General features: G+C 39.5%; 2 protein-coding genes across 3 annotated transcripts; both read left to right on the top strand.

Moving 5' to 3' along the window:
- Positions 1-1,657: 1,657 nt before the first annotated feature.
- On the top strand, positions 1,658-3,422 carry LOC116266037 (blue copper protein-like). The gene is made up of 2 exons (XM_031647104.2): positions 1,658-1,914; positions 2,843-3,422. The coding sequence occupies exons 1-2, from the start codon at positions 1,761-1,763 to the stop codon at positions 3,190-3,192; spliced, it is 504 nt and encodes a 167-aa protein (XP_031502964.1). The 5' UTR covers positions 1,658-1,760; the 3' UTR covers positions 3,193-3,422.
- A 2,815-nt stretch (positions 3,423-6,237) lies between these two features.
- On the top strand, positions 6,238-13,315 carry LOC116266059 (pentatricopeptide repeat-containing protein At2g38420, mitochondrial-like). Of its 2 annotated transcripts, none has more exons than XM_031647133.2 (3): positions 6,238-8,321; positions 8,626-8,947; positions 12,694-13,315. In XM_031647133.2, exon 1 carries the CDS (start codon positions 6,402-6,404, stop codon positions 7,872-7,874), a length of 1,473 nt encoding a protein of 490 aa, XP_031502993.1. In that variant the 5' UTR covers positions 6,238-6,401; the 3' UTR covers positions 7,875-8,321; positions 8,626-8,947; positions 12,694-13,315. The 2 variants fall into 2 exon arrangements, with proteins under 2 accessions (XP_031502993.1, XP_031502994.1); XM_031647134.2 differs by having other exon boundaries at positions 13,089-13,315.
- The last annotated feature ends 1,555 nt before the right edge of the window (positions 13,316-14,870 follow it).

Genomic DNA, 14,870 nt, shown 5'->3' on the forward strand with positions numbered 1-14,870 from the left:
CAGCCCTCAAAAACGCGTATAACACCAGACAATTGGGTCAATATGGGGGTGTTTGATAGCTTCAGATTTAAGATTATCGGATTTGAGAATGTGGATTTAAGATCCGATCCTCCTCCCTTCAACCTCAAGATGGTGTTTGATGGTTTGAAATTTTGATTCAAAAATAAAAATTCCATAGTCATAATTCTTCCTCAAACTAGAATGGAATCAAATTTTTTAGTTTTAGTTTCATAATTCTGGAACATACCCTCTTGTTTAATAATTCCAATTTCTTAAAAAAAAAACATTTTGATTCTAAAATTCCATTATTCTTGGTGTATGAAACTCCCTGTAGTTCCGGCTTTTTCTTAATGCACAAAATTTCAAATCCAGAGTAGTAAAACGCCCTCTATAAGAAGCATGTACCAGACATGTAAGTCCGATTTGTATTTGTACAGAGAACGCTGTGTCCGAACAGTTCGGACCGGTTCTGGCTCCACATCGTCTCGGGCTTAATGGTTCCAATAGAATCTCCAATATCCGTATCGTCTCGGCATTAGAAGTTGACGTATGGCTGATCAAATCTTCTGCTGCTTCTCCAAGTTTTCCTGTCGAATCTGGCAACAAATGAGAGAGAAAGAAGAGCGACACTTGTGGAACCCATTTTTTATTTGGTCGGCTTTTTCCACCTAACCCTGCAAACACCCTACACGGTTTGGCGCGGATGATCTTTAGCATGCTGAAGCTTAGATAGAGAGTTTGAACCACTGAGATTTGAACTAGCGACTGGCTGTTTACCAATTATTATTCCGATTGGATGCACCAAACAAAAAATTGCAGCATTAGATACTTAGCTTTACCAAGTAAAATTTTGATTGTATGTGTTCCAATGAAAGATTGCTGAGAGACAAGCTCTCTACGTTTAGAATTCGATTATATATGTCCACAGACTCAAGTCCTTTGAATGCCTTCCGGCTAAGTCGGGGGAAGATGGACGCCGGAAAACTGCTCTGAAATCCATTAAAAACTGTACCAAGTGAAGTTTGGATTGTATATGTTCCAGTTAAAGATTGCTGAGAGACAAGCTCTCTACCGTTAGAATTCGATTATATATGTCCACAGACTCAAGTCCTTTGAATGCCTTCCGGCTAAGTCGGGGGAAGATGGACGCCGGAAAAGTGCTCTGAAATACATTCAAAACTGTCGGTCAAACCACAGCTGGCTCTCTATCCAGGTGAACCAAGCCGCCACCGATTAAGAAGAGTCGGAAGGAAGCCAAAGCCAACGGAAGAAAGCAAGTCAGATGAGGAGAAATCGGCCGGTTTTGGTATGCCAGGAATTTTCCTCACAGTAGGTTGGAGTTATTGACCAAACAAATAAGAACTCTTTAAACTTTTTGTTTTTCGGTTTCTATGTTCACCAAATCCCTGAGTCATGATTTGAGCAGTCTATAGATACAGCGTGACCATCATATAAATATACATATAAATGTATGTGAGCCGTTCACATGAAATATTTGACCAAGAGACACATGTCAACTATGTAAGCCTAGCTTTTCACCAAACCCAATATTGTTTAAATATTATTCTTGACCAATTTGGTGCCATAAGGAAGTGAAAGAGAAGCAGGTTACAAAACATAGGCCTTGCCTTCCATTATATATACCGACTTTGAAGAACCAATCCCTTCATTGCATTCCCTTGCTTTCGCGTCTTGATTTTCTAGGCCTCTCTGCACTTCCTCTTCTTCCTTTCCTTTCTCATTCGCTTGTGCTGTCAGCCATGGCTCTGGTGAAGCTCCTTGCCTTAGCATTTCTCTTGGCGGTTCCAATCTCTGCAACTGATTACACAGTTGGAGACGCCTCTGGTTGGACTCTTGGTGTTGATTACAACAACTGGGTTTCTGGAAAGACTTTCCAAGTTGGCGATCGTCTCGGTACGCATTCTCTTTCTTTGTTTATTATCCTCTCACTCTCTCTCTCTCCCTATATATATATATATACTTGATATTCTAGAATTGATGAAAATTGTCTAGGCCAATTGATTTCAAGAACATTATGCGGAGATTAAGTTTATAAAAATGAAAACCTGATTGTGTTTTCAAAAAACTGAAGTACCCTTCAAAGAAAGCAGAAAATCCGAATTAAGGAAACCCGTTTTTTCCTTTTATTGAGAGCATTTCAATCTCTTAAAAATATGACTAAGTTTCTGCTCTTTTAACTTAATATCCACTGTTGGATTTCCTTAAAATCAATAGCCCAAATCTAGTTATGAGGATATGATAGCTATAACTACCCGTCTTCTCTCTCCCTCTCTTTCTCTCTCTCTCTCTCTCTCTCTCTATATATATATATATATATATATATATATATATATGTATATATATATATATATATATATATATCAATCAGTTCATTACGTTGCCAAGCATTTTTATTGGGTACAAACTACAAAGTCGGTTCTGGAATGTAATAAGTTTGGTAAAAAGTTTAAAACAAAAATAGAATAAGATCAAACGCCGTATATACATTAAACTTTCACAAGGGAGAGAAAGAAGACATTGGCATGAATTTTCTTGCTCTTTCTTTATTAGCATACCTATCGTCCTAACCAGCAGAGAAAAAGAAAAAGGAAACGAGAACAAAAACGAACAAAACAAAAGTATTTTTTTCATCTATCTTCCCTCTGTCTTTTTGTACTGGCCGAGGCACGTGTGGGCAACATGTGGGTGATTGCCCACACGGAGCCAAAAAAATATTTACTTTTGTATTAACATTACAAAGTAATTTTTATCATTTATTCCTTGAAAATTTTAAATTTATTACTATTTCTCCTTAGTTAAAAATTTGTGGCTCCTCTTGCAGTGTTCACCTACGGCTCAACTCACACAGTGGATGAAGTGAATCAGGCAAGCTACACCAGTTGCTCTTCCTCAAGCCCCATCAGCTCCGCCAGCGATGGGAACACCACCATCACCCTTAACACCGCGGGGACTCACTACTTCATCTGCGCCACCTCCGGCCACTGCCTACAGGGCATGAAGGTCCAGATTCCGGTGACTGGCTCCGCCGCAGGCTCGCCGTCCGGGTCGCCCTCAACTCCCAGTCCTCCCGGTGCCCAGTCAATGGGTGTGTCTCTGACTTCATACTCCATGAGCTCTATGGTGATGGCAGTTTCATCCGTGGTGGTTGTCGCGCTTGGTCTTGGATGCTAGGAAAGTGGCAGTGCAATTTTATTCATTCTTCTGCATTTTCAAGTTCAAACAGAGAGAGAGAGAGAGAGAGAGAGAGAGAGATGCTTAGGGGCATAGGCCCTGATCTCCCATTTGATGGGTTTCTGTTATGTATTCGTTTTGTTTATGTGTGGGATTAACTTCAAACTATTTCGGGGCGTATTTGGATGTGGTTGTTATAGATTGATCAATAAATTTAATTATATGTATAACTCTGTGTTCTGATACAACACTTATTTGTCATTTATTTTATCGATGTTGGCATTAGAAATCCATTTGGTGGGCCTTCATACTATCATATATTATGTTCTATGATCTACAGATTTCCGATGCAAGCATGCAGGAGAGGTCTCCCTAACCTTTATTGATAAAAAATTGACAATCAAATTATAACAGCAGCCACAAATTCATACGACACTTTTTAAGCTGTTTTATGAAACTACTCCAATTTTTGAAACATATTCATGAAACAGTTACATACTCTTTTGTTTGTCAAACGGCTAACACTTTTCAGAACATAACAAAGATCAACAGCTCTATGCATCGGAGGAAGAAGTATACCTACAAGCTGCATCGGAATGTTCTCTACGGCAACAGTAACTTTCGAGGCCACTGCAAGTAGAACAGAAAATAGATTAAGAGCTTGGTTTCTACCTTCAAGAGCTCGTAAGGACAGCTTTCCAATTCTGATTGTTAGAGAAAACACCAATTATAGTGCCTTCCGTAGTTGTGAATACAGCGAGAAAGAATTATCTTTTCCCAGGAGGGCACAATCCTTTAGGGTGCAGAAAATTTCCAACCATTCTCGCCTTCGTTTATGTTATCTCCCACCTTCAACTTCTCACCGACCGACCTTAATGGACAAAATATGGATGCAGAGATCATGTATGTGTAGATAGGCTCATTTGAAAGTGATCTATTATGCATGGACCTGTATCACCTCAATTCATATAAATTTAATCTATAGAAATGAAGGACAATCTATATCCAGGTTATGATAAGCAGAATCTTCATTTAGACTCTGGTAAGTGTATAAATAAAGTTTTGATCCCCAAAACTCTATTAATAAGAAACTTATCTTGTGCCATTTTCTCTTTTCCCCTCCCAGAGGTTTTCTAAGTGCACCATATAAGCCATTGGAAGATCCACAGGGCTCCACCATTTGACCGATGGAATTCGATAGGCTTTTGTGCAATTTTTTGTCAATGACAAGCATAAACACAACATATTTTTGGCATGCGTAGCTTGCTTTTTTGGATTATGCCATCGGTTGGCACTTTGGTTCTTGCTTTTTTGGTAAGTTATAACATGTGTCATCCATATATTCTTATTTGGTCCACCATCTGTTAAAGAGAAAAGCTTCCCCTTAACTAATCCTATCAATTCTGACAATTTCTTAGCTTTCCTGCTTACAATCGAAAACATTACTTCTTTGAAAGTCAAGACACAAAATATTACACATTATGGAGAAACCTTCTTCAGGGTACTTGGGCACTTTGTTGCTATGAGCTCCATATATGTTGGAATCTGTCAAATTATGGTAAGCATTGAGCTTCAGGAATTGGAGATAACAGAAATGGACGACGACAATGCCAAGCATGTGCACGTCTTTGTTGGGGATCCCTTTCTAATGGTTAGTGCATTGTCTGCTTCTTCACGCCAAATTCTTACCCAACTACTGAATCACTTTCTCCAACGATCTGCAGGTCTGCCTGCCCAAGCAATCTGATCCGGCGGCCCTCTCTCTCTCTCTCTCTTCCTTTCTCAGAGTCGACTGTGACAACCACTGGGGGGCTGTTGGAGTCTCATTTCTCTCTGAGAGTCTGATCGACTGTGACAACCGCAAGAGGAAAGGCGGTGAAGGGGACGGCTTCTCCCATGCCGAGGCACGCCAGTTAGAGATGTCAATTATTCCCATCTACATCTGATATCTAATCGAACCACATAAAAAATTAAGATATAAAATAAATTTTGACATCTGATTAAGAACTGAGACCCGATTTGAATGTAAGAAATGACGTTTAACCGGATCTGGATTCATTCGAGTTTAACTAAACATTGACTGCTTTCATATTCATTACCTATGGGATAGAGATAGAGGGAGAGGAAAGAAACCGAAGAAAGAAACCGAAGATTTCACATACCATCGACTCAATGGTTTTTATTTTTTGAAATCTATCTCAATTATAGATGAATTGAATTATATTATAGTCATGGATAAATCACCCAGGTTCGGGTCCATAAGCAGTGACATGTCCATAAGCAGTGACAATTGCCCTATGACAAAGCGTAAGTCAGTGATGCTTTCGGCTACTGGACTCTCACCATCTAGGGTGCAGTACTCCACCGCTTCGCCTAACAGCACGACGTTTGTATTGCTCTCCCACAACCCCGTTTTCACGGTTTATTGCTCTCCCACAACCCCGTTTTCACGGTTTATGCTACTCCCATTTCGCTCGCCGCTACTACGGGTCAGTCTAAATATCATACACTCAATGTCTATAATATGGTTTGGATTTGATTTAAAGATCGGATTTGAATTCAAATGTTGATCTACAAATCGGATTTGGATCAGATTCAAATTATAAATTTGGTTTCAGATATGATATTAGATTTCTTTAATTCAAATTAGAATATATAGATATTTGAAAAGGCGGATATGGTAAATTATACATGTGAAAGAGAGAGTTCTATGTTCCACTTTGAGTGAGAGGAAGAGAGAGAGAGAGCTGAACTTCATTAAACGGAGCCACATCAAGAGAACTGGGCGCGAAAACAACAAAAAAGCAAAAGCAACAAGTAAAACTACAACAGAGAAAGAAAGAGGTCATAAACTGAAGTTTACAACAAGCTTGTCATGTTTTATTTTTACTAGCAGAACTGGGTTTGGTTAAACAAATCATTAGGTTGCAGACATGTTTTTAACTAAGCTTGGTTAAACAAATCATAAGATTGCAGGCATGACGAATTAGTCCAGCTTGAGCTGGACTTCTCAAGCTTTCGAGTTCAGTGCTATATATGAATCCAGGTAAGTTCAAGCAGGCCGATCTTGAGCTCGACTTGTGTGTGCACCCATGACATTGTTCCCTGCACCTTCGTGAGGTCATGTGCTCCTCGGAACCCTCCCGAGCGGCTACCCTGCAACAAATACCTGACGGCCTTGTTCTCCCGCCGGGCCCGACGAGTGAACAATGGTTGTCTTCCAGAGAGGGGCCATCTCTGCATTCGGAAGTCGAAGATTTTCCCGGTATTTTTCCGCCCGAAACTCCCACAGTCACAAAGGAAAATGGCGCAACCGCAAGGGCTTGACCGAGAGGCAGGCAATGGAGGTCATCAAGAGGAAGGCGGCAGAGGACCCCAAGAAGCTCCCCTCTTTTCTGTTCGAGTCGTTCCACGATTTGGGCTCCCGCCCAACTCCCTCCGCGTACAGGTACGTAGTTAAGAACCTTGCTCGAAAAGGGTACTTCTCAGAACTTCATTCCGTGCTGCACCAACTCGAGGAAAACGAAACCTTTAAAGTTCCTGAGTGTATCTTCGTGGATCTAATACGAATTTATGGGGGCGCCAACATGGTGCAAGAGGCGTTGGGCGTGTTCCTGGGAATCCCATGCTTCAGATGTAAGCCTTCTGCGTCTTCTTTGAACGCTTTGCTTGAAGTTCTGTGCAGAAAGAAAGGGGGAGTTTTATTGGTTCAGGATGTTCTGCTGAAATCCGGCGAACTTGGGATTAGGCTTGATTATTCTAGTTTTGGGATACTCTTAAGGGCTCTCTGTAAGCTCGGGAAAGTGGAGCATGCGACTGAGTTGTTGCACATGATGCCTGAGCATGGTTGTGTTCCTGATTCATCAATATACTCATTGGTTCTTCATGGTCTTTGCAAGCATCGGGGTTCTGAAGAGTTCATGGGATTCTTTGATGAGGTCCAGAAACTGGGCTTCTCTTTTGATATGATGGCGTATAGGGAAATGATAGCTGCATTGCTCAGAGAAGGTGAGGCAGAAAGTGCTCTTTGTCTATTGAATAAAATGAAAGTTGAGGGTGTTAAGCCGGACATTGTTACTTACAGTAGCATCATGAACGGATTCTTTAAGCTGGGAAATTTTCATCAGGGCGTCCAGGTGTTCGATGAGATTTTAATCATGGGACTTGTTCCTGATGTTTTCACTTACAGCATCTACATCAATGGCCTGTGTAAAGAAGGTAGAGTAACGGAAGCTTTGGAGATCCTCCACACAATGGAGGAATCTGGTTGTCATCCCAATGTGGTTACTTACAATACTATTATTGTAGCATTGTGTAAGGAAGGGAAAGCTGAGAACGCAACGGCGCTTTTAAAGGAGATGTTGGAAAAGGGATTACGGAGCAATATGATTACATATAGGGTATTGATTGACGCTTTCATTAGGATAGAGGAACTGGAAGAAGCTTGTAACATACTGAGTGAGATGATTGATAGAGGCTTTCTTCCTCACCCTCAGAGTTTTGATGCGTTGTTTGGGAAGCTTTTCGACAGAATCCTCGTACGTGAAGCATTGCAGTTGCTTGCATTGATGTTCAGAAGGTCCATTCCTCCAGGTGCCAGGATTTGGGAGACACTATTGACCTCCCTGCGGAGATCAAATTGTTTAGAGCCTACCACAATTTTTGATGACTTAATTCGGTGACTGGATTAACAGACATACATTTATCATATATCGGCCAGGACTATCCTAGATACTACACCTTACATAATTTTAATGCCAGAGACAGATGTTTTTGATGTGATGCTACGGCTGCCCGAGATGCAATTATGAACTTGTTGAGTTCACTATCTTTGGTGTAATGGAATTTCTTCCGTTATTACAGAGCCATATCCATAAGCTGTGGAACTACGGCGGTTGTACAGCACTCCTCAGATTGGACGCTCCAATAGCTAAAGCTGGGGTTACTTGAAAAGACTGTAGAAGTCTTGTCTCGTCATTTTCTCTATAGAATTCAGCTGCCAGATGCACTAGGTGTGCTACATTCATGATATAGAGTAAGCATATTTACTGCCTCGATTTTTGTGGAGCTTGGCATATTAATCAGCTTGGATGTTTCTGAAGGTGTATTGGCTGTTGAACGCAACGAAGGTAAAATGCCAGTTTGTTTTCTAACTGATTGCCATTTGCCCAAGAAATATAATGGGGAATATGTATTTGCATTCATGATATGTTTTGACTCGTACTTCTTGGCTTACCAATTGGACATCTCCTTGGAAGGTTGTAGGTTTTCTATATATGTGTGTGTGTGTGTGTGCAGGCAATTTAAAATCTAAAACTGGAAACTTCATTTGTTTATGTTCAACAGTAACATGGCATCCATTTCATATTATTTGTTTTGACAAATGAAGTGATTCACTATTGTTGCCTAAAGCAGTTACAAATGTTGATGCAGATGTTAGTTGAGTGCCCTCCAGGCCTAGGCGGTGGGCATTAAACTGTGCCTAGGTGGACAACCTAGACCCGGGCAGGTCAAAACAGTAAATGAAAGGAAGGAGAGGAAGAAAAAGAACAAGTACGAGAAGAAAAAGAAGGACAAGAAGAAAAAACTGGAAAAAGGAAGAACAAGAATAGAGGAAGTAGAAGAAGAAAGGGGAAATAATTTAAGACACTTTGTTGTCATTTGGGGACTTAGGTAGCCCAGCCTAATTGAAAAGGTGGCTGCCTGGAATGCCCACCTGGCCACTTTTTTGTCTACTAAGGTTCCATCAATGCAGGTTACTTTTCTTTGAATTTGTCAAAATGTTCAGTTTCAGTATATCATTATACTAATTTCTTTTTTAATTTTTTTTCTTTTCTTTTTCAAAACAAATATTGGTATCAATGGGTTTATCAGCCATGCATGAATTGTGAGATAAGATGTCTGCACCCCTTTTCCTTGGTGATGCTTAGAATATCGGTTATCTAGTAACTCGCTGACAAGTTGCTGTATCATGCTAAATTAATTGCTAATCTGGCTGTTTGTGTGGCTTTAGGGTAAGGGGAACTAATACTTCCTTACTGCATGAGCAACCTGAAATGCAAGAAGCGCTCTTAGTGTCCTGTTTTATTTTGCCTGATATCCGTTGGAGCACCCCCTTCTTGGTTAACTAAAAAATTTGGTTATCTGCAGATATTTGATTGGTACACCAACATGGAAATATTCCATTTGCATATCACAATATGGGGAAATGGTGTATGCCATACATGTGTAATATGCACCTAGATTTAGATGATGCTGTTGTTAGACCGGGTTCTTCATTATAAGATGAAAGTAGAAAGCATGATACATGCTGCTCACATGCATGAGGAAAGATCCTACCTAATTGCTAATACTATATATATATATATAGTATTTGAAGGAATCCTTTTGTTGATGTTCTGTTTGGACTTTGGGTTCTTATTCCTCATGCTTTAGGTTTGTTTTTTCCTGATATGTCATGTTTATGAGTATGCAGTGGGAAATGTTGTCACTAGTGTCCTGCAGGCATGGAGCAATACTTGTACGATACTGGTGATAGAAGATCCTTTGCTTCTTATTCTGTATATGATGGCTAATGCTTGGTCAATTGATTTCCCTGATTAGGCTAGACATGAAAGAATTAGTGTCATTTTGGCAAAGGGCTTCCACTTTACCAATACCCAAACTCCAAAGTTATCTGTAATAGCCTGAAATATTTAAACCTTTTTATGTAGGAGTTTGTTAGGTAATATAGTATATACAACGTAGAAATTTAAAGGGCTATGATCACAACTGGAATTGTTAAGAAAGTATAAGACTTATAAACTGATGGTATAAACTGAAATTTAAAGGGCTATGACACCTCCTATAGAGTTTGGATATCACATCAATGCATGATAGTAGCATTGATCAGTGGGAACCCTTAGGCCAACCTTTTTAAAGAGAAGTATTTGAGATATCACAGCCTTTGGACATTCAAAAGAACTACTAATCAGAGCTGACGTTGGAAAGGACTACGATGGGGGTGGAGCTGGATTCAAGACAAAGTTGAGTGAAGACTTGGGATTGGAGAACACATCAGCTTTTGGACTGATCCCTGGGAGAGGCAAGTACTCCTCACTAGAGCTGATGGAAGCGGATATGGGTTGCGTTGGAAGGAGCTTAATATCAGTGTCTGGGAGTTTACTAATGTCAGCCAAGATAGTCTGACTCTGGATATTGTTATGCGTCTTGGTGTGTACAAGGATGACATAAGGCTTAGAGATGCTGATGACAACTTAGTCTGGAGCGATGATGGTAAGGAGAACATCAGAGCTGGTGACATTATGAAAAAATGTCGGACGCAAGGTGTTAAAGAGTGGTGGCGAAAAAAGATTTGGAATAGCTCTGCCCCAGCTAAGAGCTACTGGCACACTTACATAGCTTGTGAAGGCATGTTACCCACACTAGATCGACTACAAAAGGCTGGCATTCAACTTGCCAATCGTTGTCCCCTGTGCTTTTGTGCCGAGGAGACAAATGGTCATGTCTTAATTCAATGTGAAACAACCAAGGAGGTTTGGAGATATGTTGCTGCTAAGTTTGGTAGAGTGAAGTTTCCTCAAGGAGAGACTGTAGCTGAACTCAAAAGATGGCTACAAGTTAGAATTTTGGGGAAGTGGAGGCGCCGGTGCTGGATGATGACCTTCTTAATTGTCTGCTGGAATTTGTGGCGTCTCAGAAACACATGTTTCCATGACAGTATCCAACCCCGGATCAGTAGGTTCAAAAGCGAAGTTTGGAGGAATTGCATGGATAGCTTTTCCTCCGTTAAATGGTCGCCTGAGGCAGAACTTAAATTGAGAATTTGGCTGGAAACCGGGCTTTACAGTGTTGACACTATTGTTTCGGATAGAAGTGCTATATTAATTAACATTGTGAGAGCTCATACCAGACTTGAGCCGAAAATAGCTGGCCTAAGTTATGCAAATAATAGGCTTATGGGTTGTGTGGTGATTATTAAGGATAGGGACAGGATTCATGAGGGAGAAATGGAGGTTTTGGAGGGCATCCTTAGATTTCATAAGGAATACGGTGGAGATTACTTTATAGTCTCCCCAACTAAAGATTGGGTGAAGAAAACAAAACAGGCACTTGAAGGAAGAAGGACAAATGCAGGCTGGACTGGTTTCCTTGGTAAGTTTCAGGAAAGGATTTTTGTGAAACAGGGAGAAGCTACAGTTGACCTAGGTCAGTTAATCATGGAGCATGCTGATGATACTCATGAATACTTTGCTGAATTCAATGTATAGGCATAGCTATTATGCTATGTACCATTTTATTTTTTTTGGTGAAGGGTTGGGCCAATCCTTTGTTTTTGTCTAGTGTTAAGGTCTGTATTGGCCTTCCCTTGTATATGTCCATTTTGTTGGAATAAAAGTAGGGGGCCTAACCCCCAAGCAAGCTTTTCACTTCAACTGGTAAGCAACTTCATCATATGAATAGAATGAGCACGTTTTAAAAAGAAATTTACATTACAGTAGAATTGACAAGTTTCTCTAAAATATGCAAAGCTATAGCTTATTGACAAATGATTTCATAGACCGAACTTTATACTTCGCAAACCAAACTTTAAGAAAGAATTACCTATCCAAATCCGAAACAAATTACAAAGGATATTCATCTTTCTTTTGACCTTTATGCATCTTTGGTTTTCTCTTTCACTTCTTTTAGGGTTTTACATGTCCTACTTATATACATAAAAGATGTTGCAAGCCTGACTATTCTTAGAGTGTGAAATATGTATAATTTCAAATTCATTAATGTTTTCATGCATTTTATATAATTAAAGTATTTCAATACTCAGATTTAGCATTTGAGTGAAATTTGAGCTCAATGGTTGTGAATTGGAGAACATACAAAACAAGATTTAGCTTAAAAGAGAAAAGATCCAATATCTATAAAATTAGTACCAGTGTCTAAACAAACGTCTTGTATATGGCCCACAGTTCGAACAACTGGACTGAGAGACAGGTGAGTAAGGGATTTGAATCCATATCTCATCTCAGAATATTTTTTGTTTGATTTTATGGATTCCATTTCTTTGGTGTTTTTATTTTTCAAGTTAGTCTATCTGTTGGAGTTTCTTGTCTCTATCAGGCATGTTCCATGAAACAGGCTCTGCATAGCTTATTTGCTAACTCTGGTTCAACAAGTTTTAGGCTGAGTTCATTACTGTCCACATGCTCTTTGAAAAGTTTTTTGAGTTTATTTTTTAGGAAAAATGTCAAAAAAAATATTTTTTTTTGGATGCTATGTTTAGAGCCCATCTTTAGCCTTTAGTGTGGCTTGTCAAAGAACATATCTTATTTTGTCTTTCTGATAGTTTGACTACATCAAGATGATTACAATAGCTTTTCGACTTGTTCTTTTTCGTGTTCTTTTATTATTATTATATGTAAGTTGGGTTAAAGTTTTGTTATCTTTAAATTTAGATTTTTGCCTCTCTACTGATGTTATGTTTCGCTTTGGTCTGAATTGCAGGTGTTGTTTTGCAGAATTTTGTTTCTGCAGTGCACAAGTTTAGACTTTTACAAGGCGAATATGTAGCATTTTTTAGTCTGGTTCTGTACCCTGTCAATAGATCAAGAATTAAGTTAAATTTTAGTTGTTTCTGGTTGCCGTTTAGTGTACCAGAGTTTGAGAATTTTCTACTTAAGTTTTGTTTTATTTTGTATAGGCTTAGTGTAGATATTAATTTGTTTCCTTGTTTATTATGTATTTTGGTGATTTGGACTTGGTTAATATTCTAGTCTATTAGAGCATCTAGCTAGGTTCGGGCAGATGTTGGATTAGAGGTTTATTTATTGTGGTAGGGGGTTTCTAGGCTAGGTTTAGGTTGTAATCTACTTTGATATTGTGTTTGATTTTGAGCATAGGTTCTCCAAGTGAGCCCAGAAATTTAAACTTTGGCTGAACTTGATTGAGACGTGCTTGTTGATTCTCTGGTTGGCCCTGCATTAGTTCGCTTGGGGCATTTGGAGCTTATATTGGAGGAGAATGGCTCTACTTTAGGACTTTAGCCAATTTATTCTTGTTCTTGGGTTGTAATTAACTTTAAATTTTGTTTGTGCATAAAGATCTTGAGCATGTTTTGCTGATTTTCCGTTTTATGTTGAGATACTTAAGATCCACTCGTTCTTTTGTGCATGACCTGCAATCAAGCGATCATTAATTTGAATGGACTTAAACCTTAAGGTTGATGGTGCTTTTGGGTGTGCTTTCAGTGGCATGATTCAAATCCTTATCTCTGCACAGGGGAAAAAAAAAAGATGGCCTTTGCTCTTTGACTGTAGAAGAAACTACCCTTACGCTACGGGCACTTCATTTTGCTAAAAAATTCAAATGTATGTAGTTGCAGGAGCAATATATGCTGGTGAACATAGAATAGTTAGTTATTCATTTGTATTTCCTAATACTGTGAGTAGTGGAAAGCGTCAGAATCTTGGTCCGTTTTTGTCTTTGTAGTTTTGATACTTGTTCAGCAGCAATTGAGTGAGTTGACTCTATAGAAGCAGCAACTGATGTAATGAAAGCTAACATGACCTAGAAAGACACTATCAGTTTATCACCAACTCTTGGAATTGCGTATACTGCATATTCTGTGAAGCCTGAATTTGGCGGTTCAAGAATAATCAGGTTATTAACTTTTTTCTGCCTTTAAATTTGGCGCTGGTTTAAATTGTATTTACTTTTGGGGAGCACGCTAATAAATTCGCTAGTTCTGGAATCTGATTTTCTTTCTTCCCCGTATAGGAAAATCAGCAATGAGTCATAAGAGTGTTGGTATCCACTGTTTGCAGTTCAGAGGACTAGCATTTACAGGAATCTAACCATTAGCCTTTCACAGGACCATCAGGCCGGCCAGTTACGCTGAGCCATTCAGACTAGAAAATTCAGAAAGTGAGTAGATATTTCAAGAAACAACAAATTTTCTGGTTTTCAATAACAGAAGACGCGGGCTTCTTTTTTCCATCTTGACGATCAAATCTGTCTTCACTGAGTCTTAACATCTCCCAAATTTGGGGTTCTTTTATCTTTTTAATTCCTCGAGGCATCGGCCTCTTCTGATTGATATGATTTATGATATATGGTCTATACGGGCTTCTATTTATTTTTAGAGATGCTGCAGATGCACGGTCTAGTGGAATCCAACCGCATTCCTGGCCGCCTACATCTCTGTGGACGAAGCTTCCGGCCATGAGCGGCAACAGCCTTTTCCTAGGCAGGGCGTCGGCCGGAGTTTCTCCATTTTCGGACACAATGAGAGGCGGAACCGCGTTTCCTCTGTTTTGGGAGTCACGCGGAATGAGCTCCTCCGACGACAAACTTGAATTTGGTCCCAATTGGGCTAATTTGTTGGTGAGCAAACTAGGCTTTGACCGAGCAAAAGCGACGGAAAACTCTTAAGCTCATTCAAACTTGCAGTCCCCAACAGACGATTAAGAAAACAGTGTGAGAATTCAAGGCAAGAAGGTGGCTGGTCTTGGTAACAGAAGAATTTTCTTGACAGTTGGTTGGAGCGATGAAAACTTGACCTAAATATGAACTGAATAAACAAACTATTTCCTCTATTTTAACCTGGCGTCCATCTTTACTAACCTGAAATTTCTTAGGCACAAACTATGATATTAGAAAACCATTTACTGTATCAAGTCTTA

Source organism: Nymphaea colorata, chromosome 12, assembly GCF_008831285.2.
Source record: "Nymphaea colorata isolate Beijing-Zhang1983 chromosome 12, ASM883128v2, whole genome shotgun sequence".
Classification (NCBI taxonomy): Eukaryota; Viridiplantae; Streptophyta; class Magnoliopsida; order Nymphaeales; family Nymphaeaceae; genus Nymphaea; species Nymphaea colorata.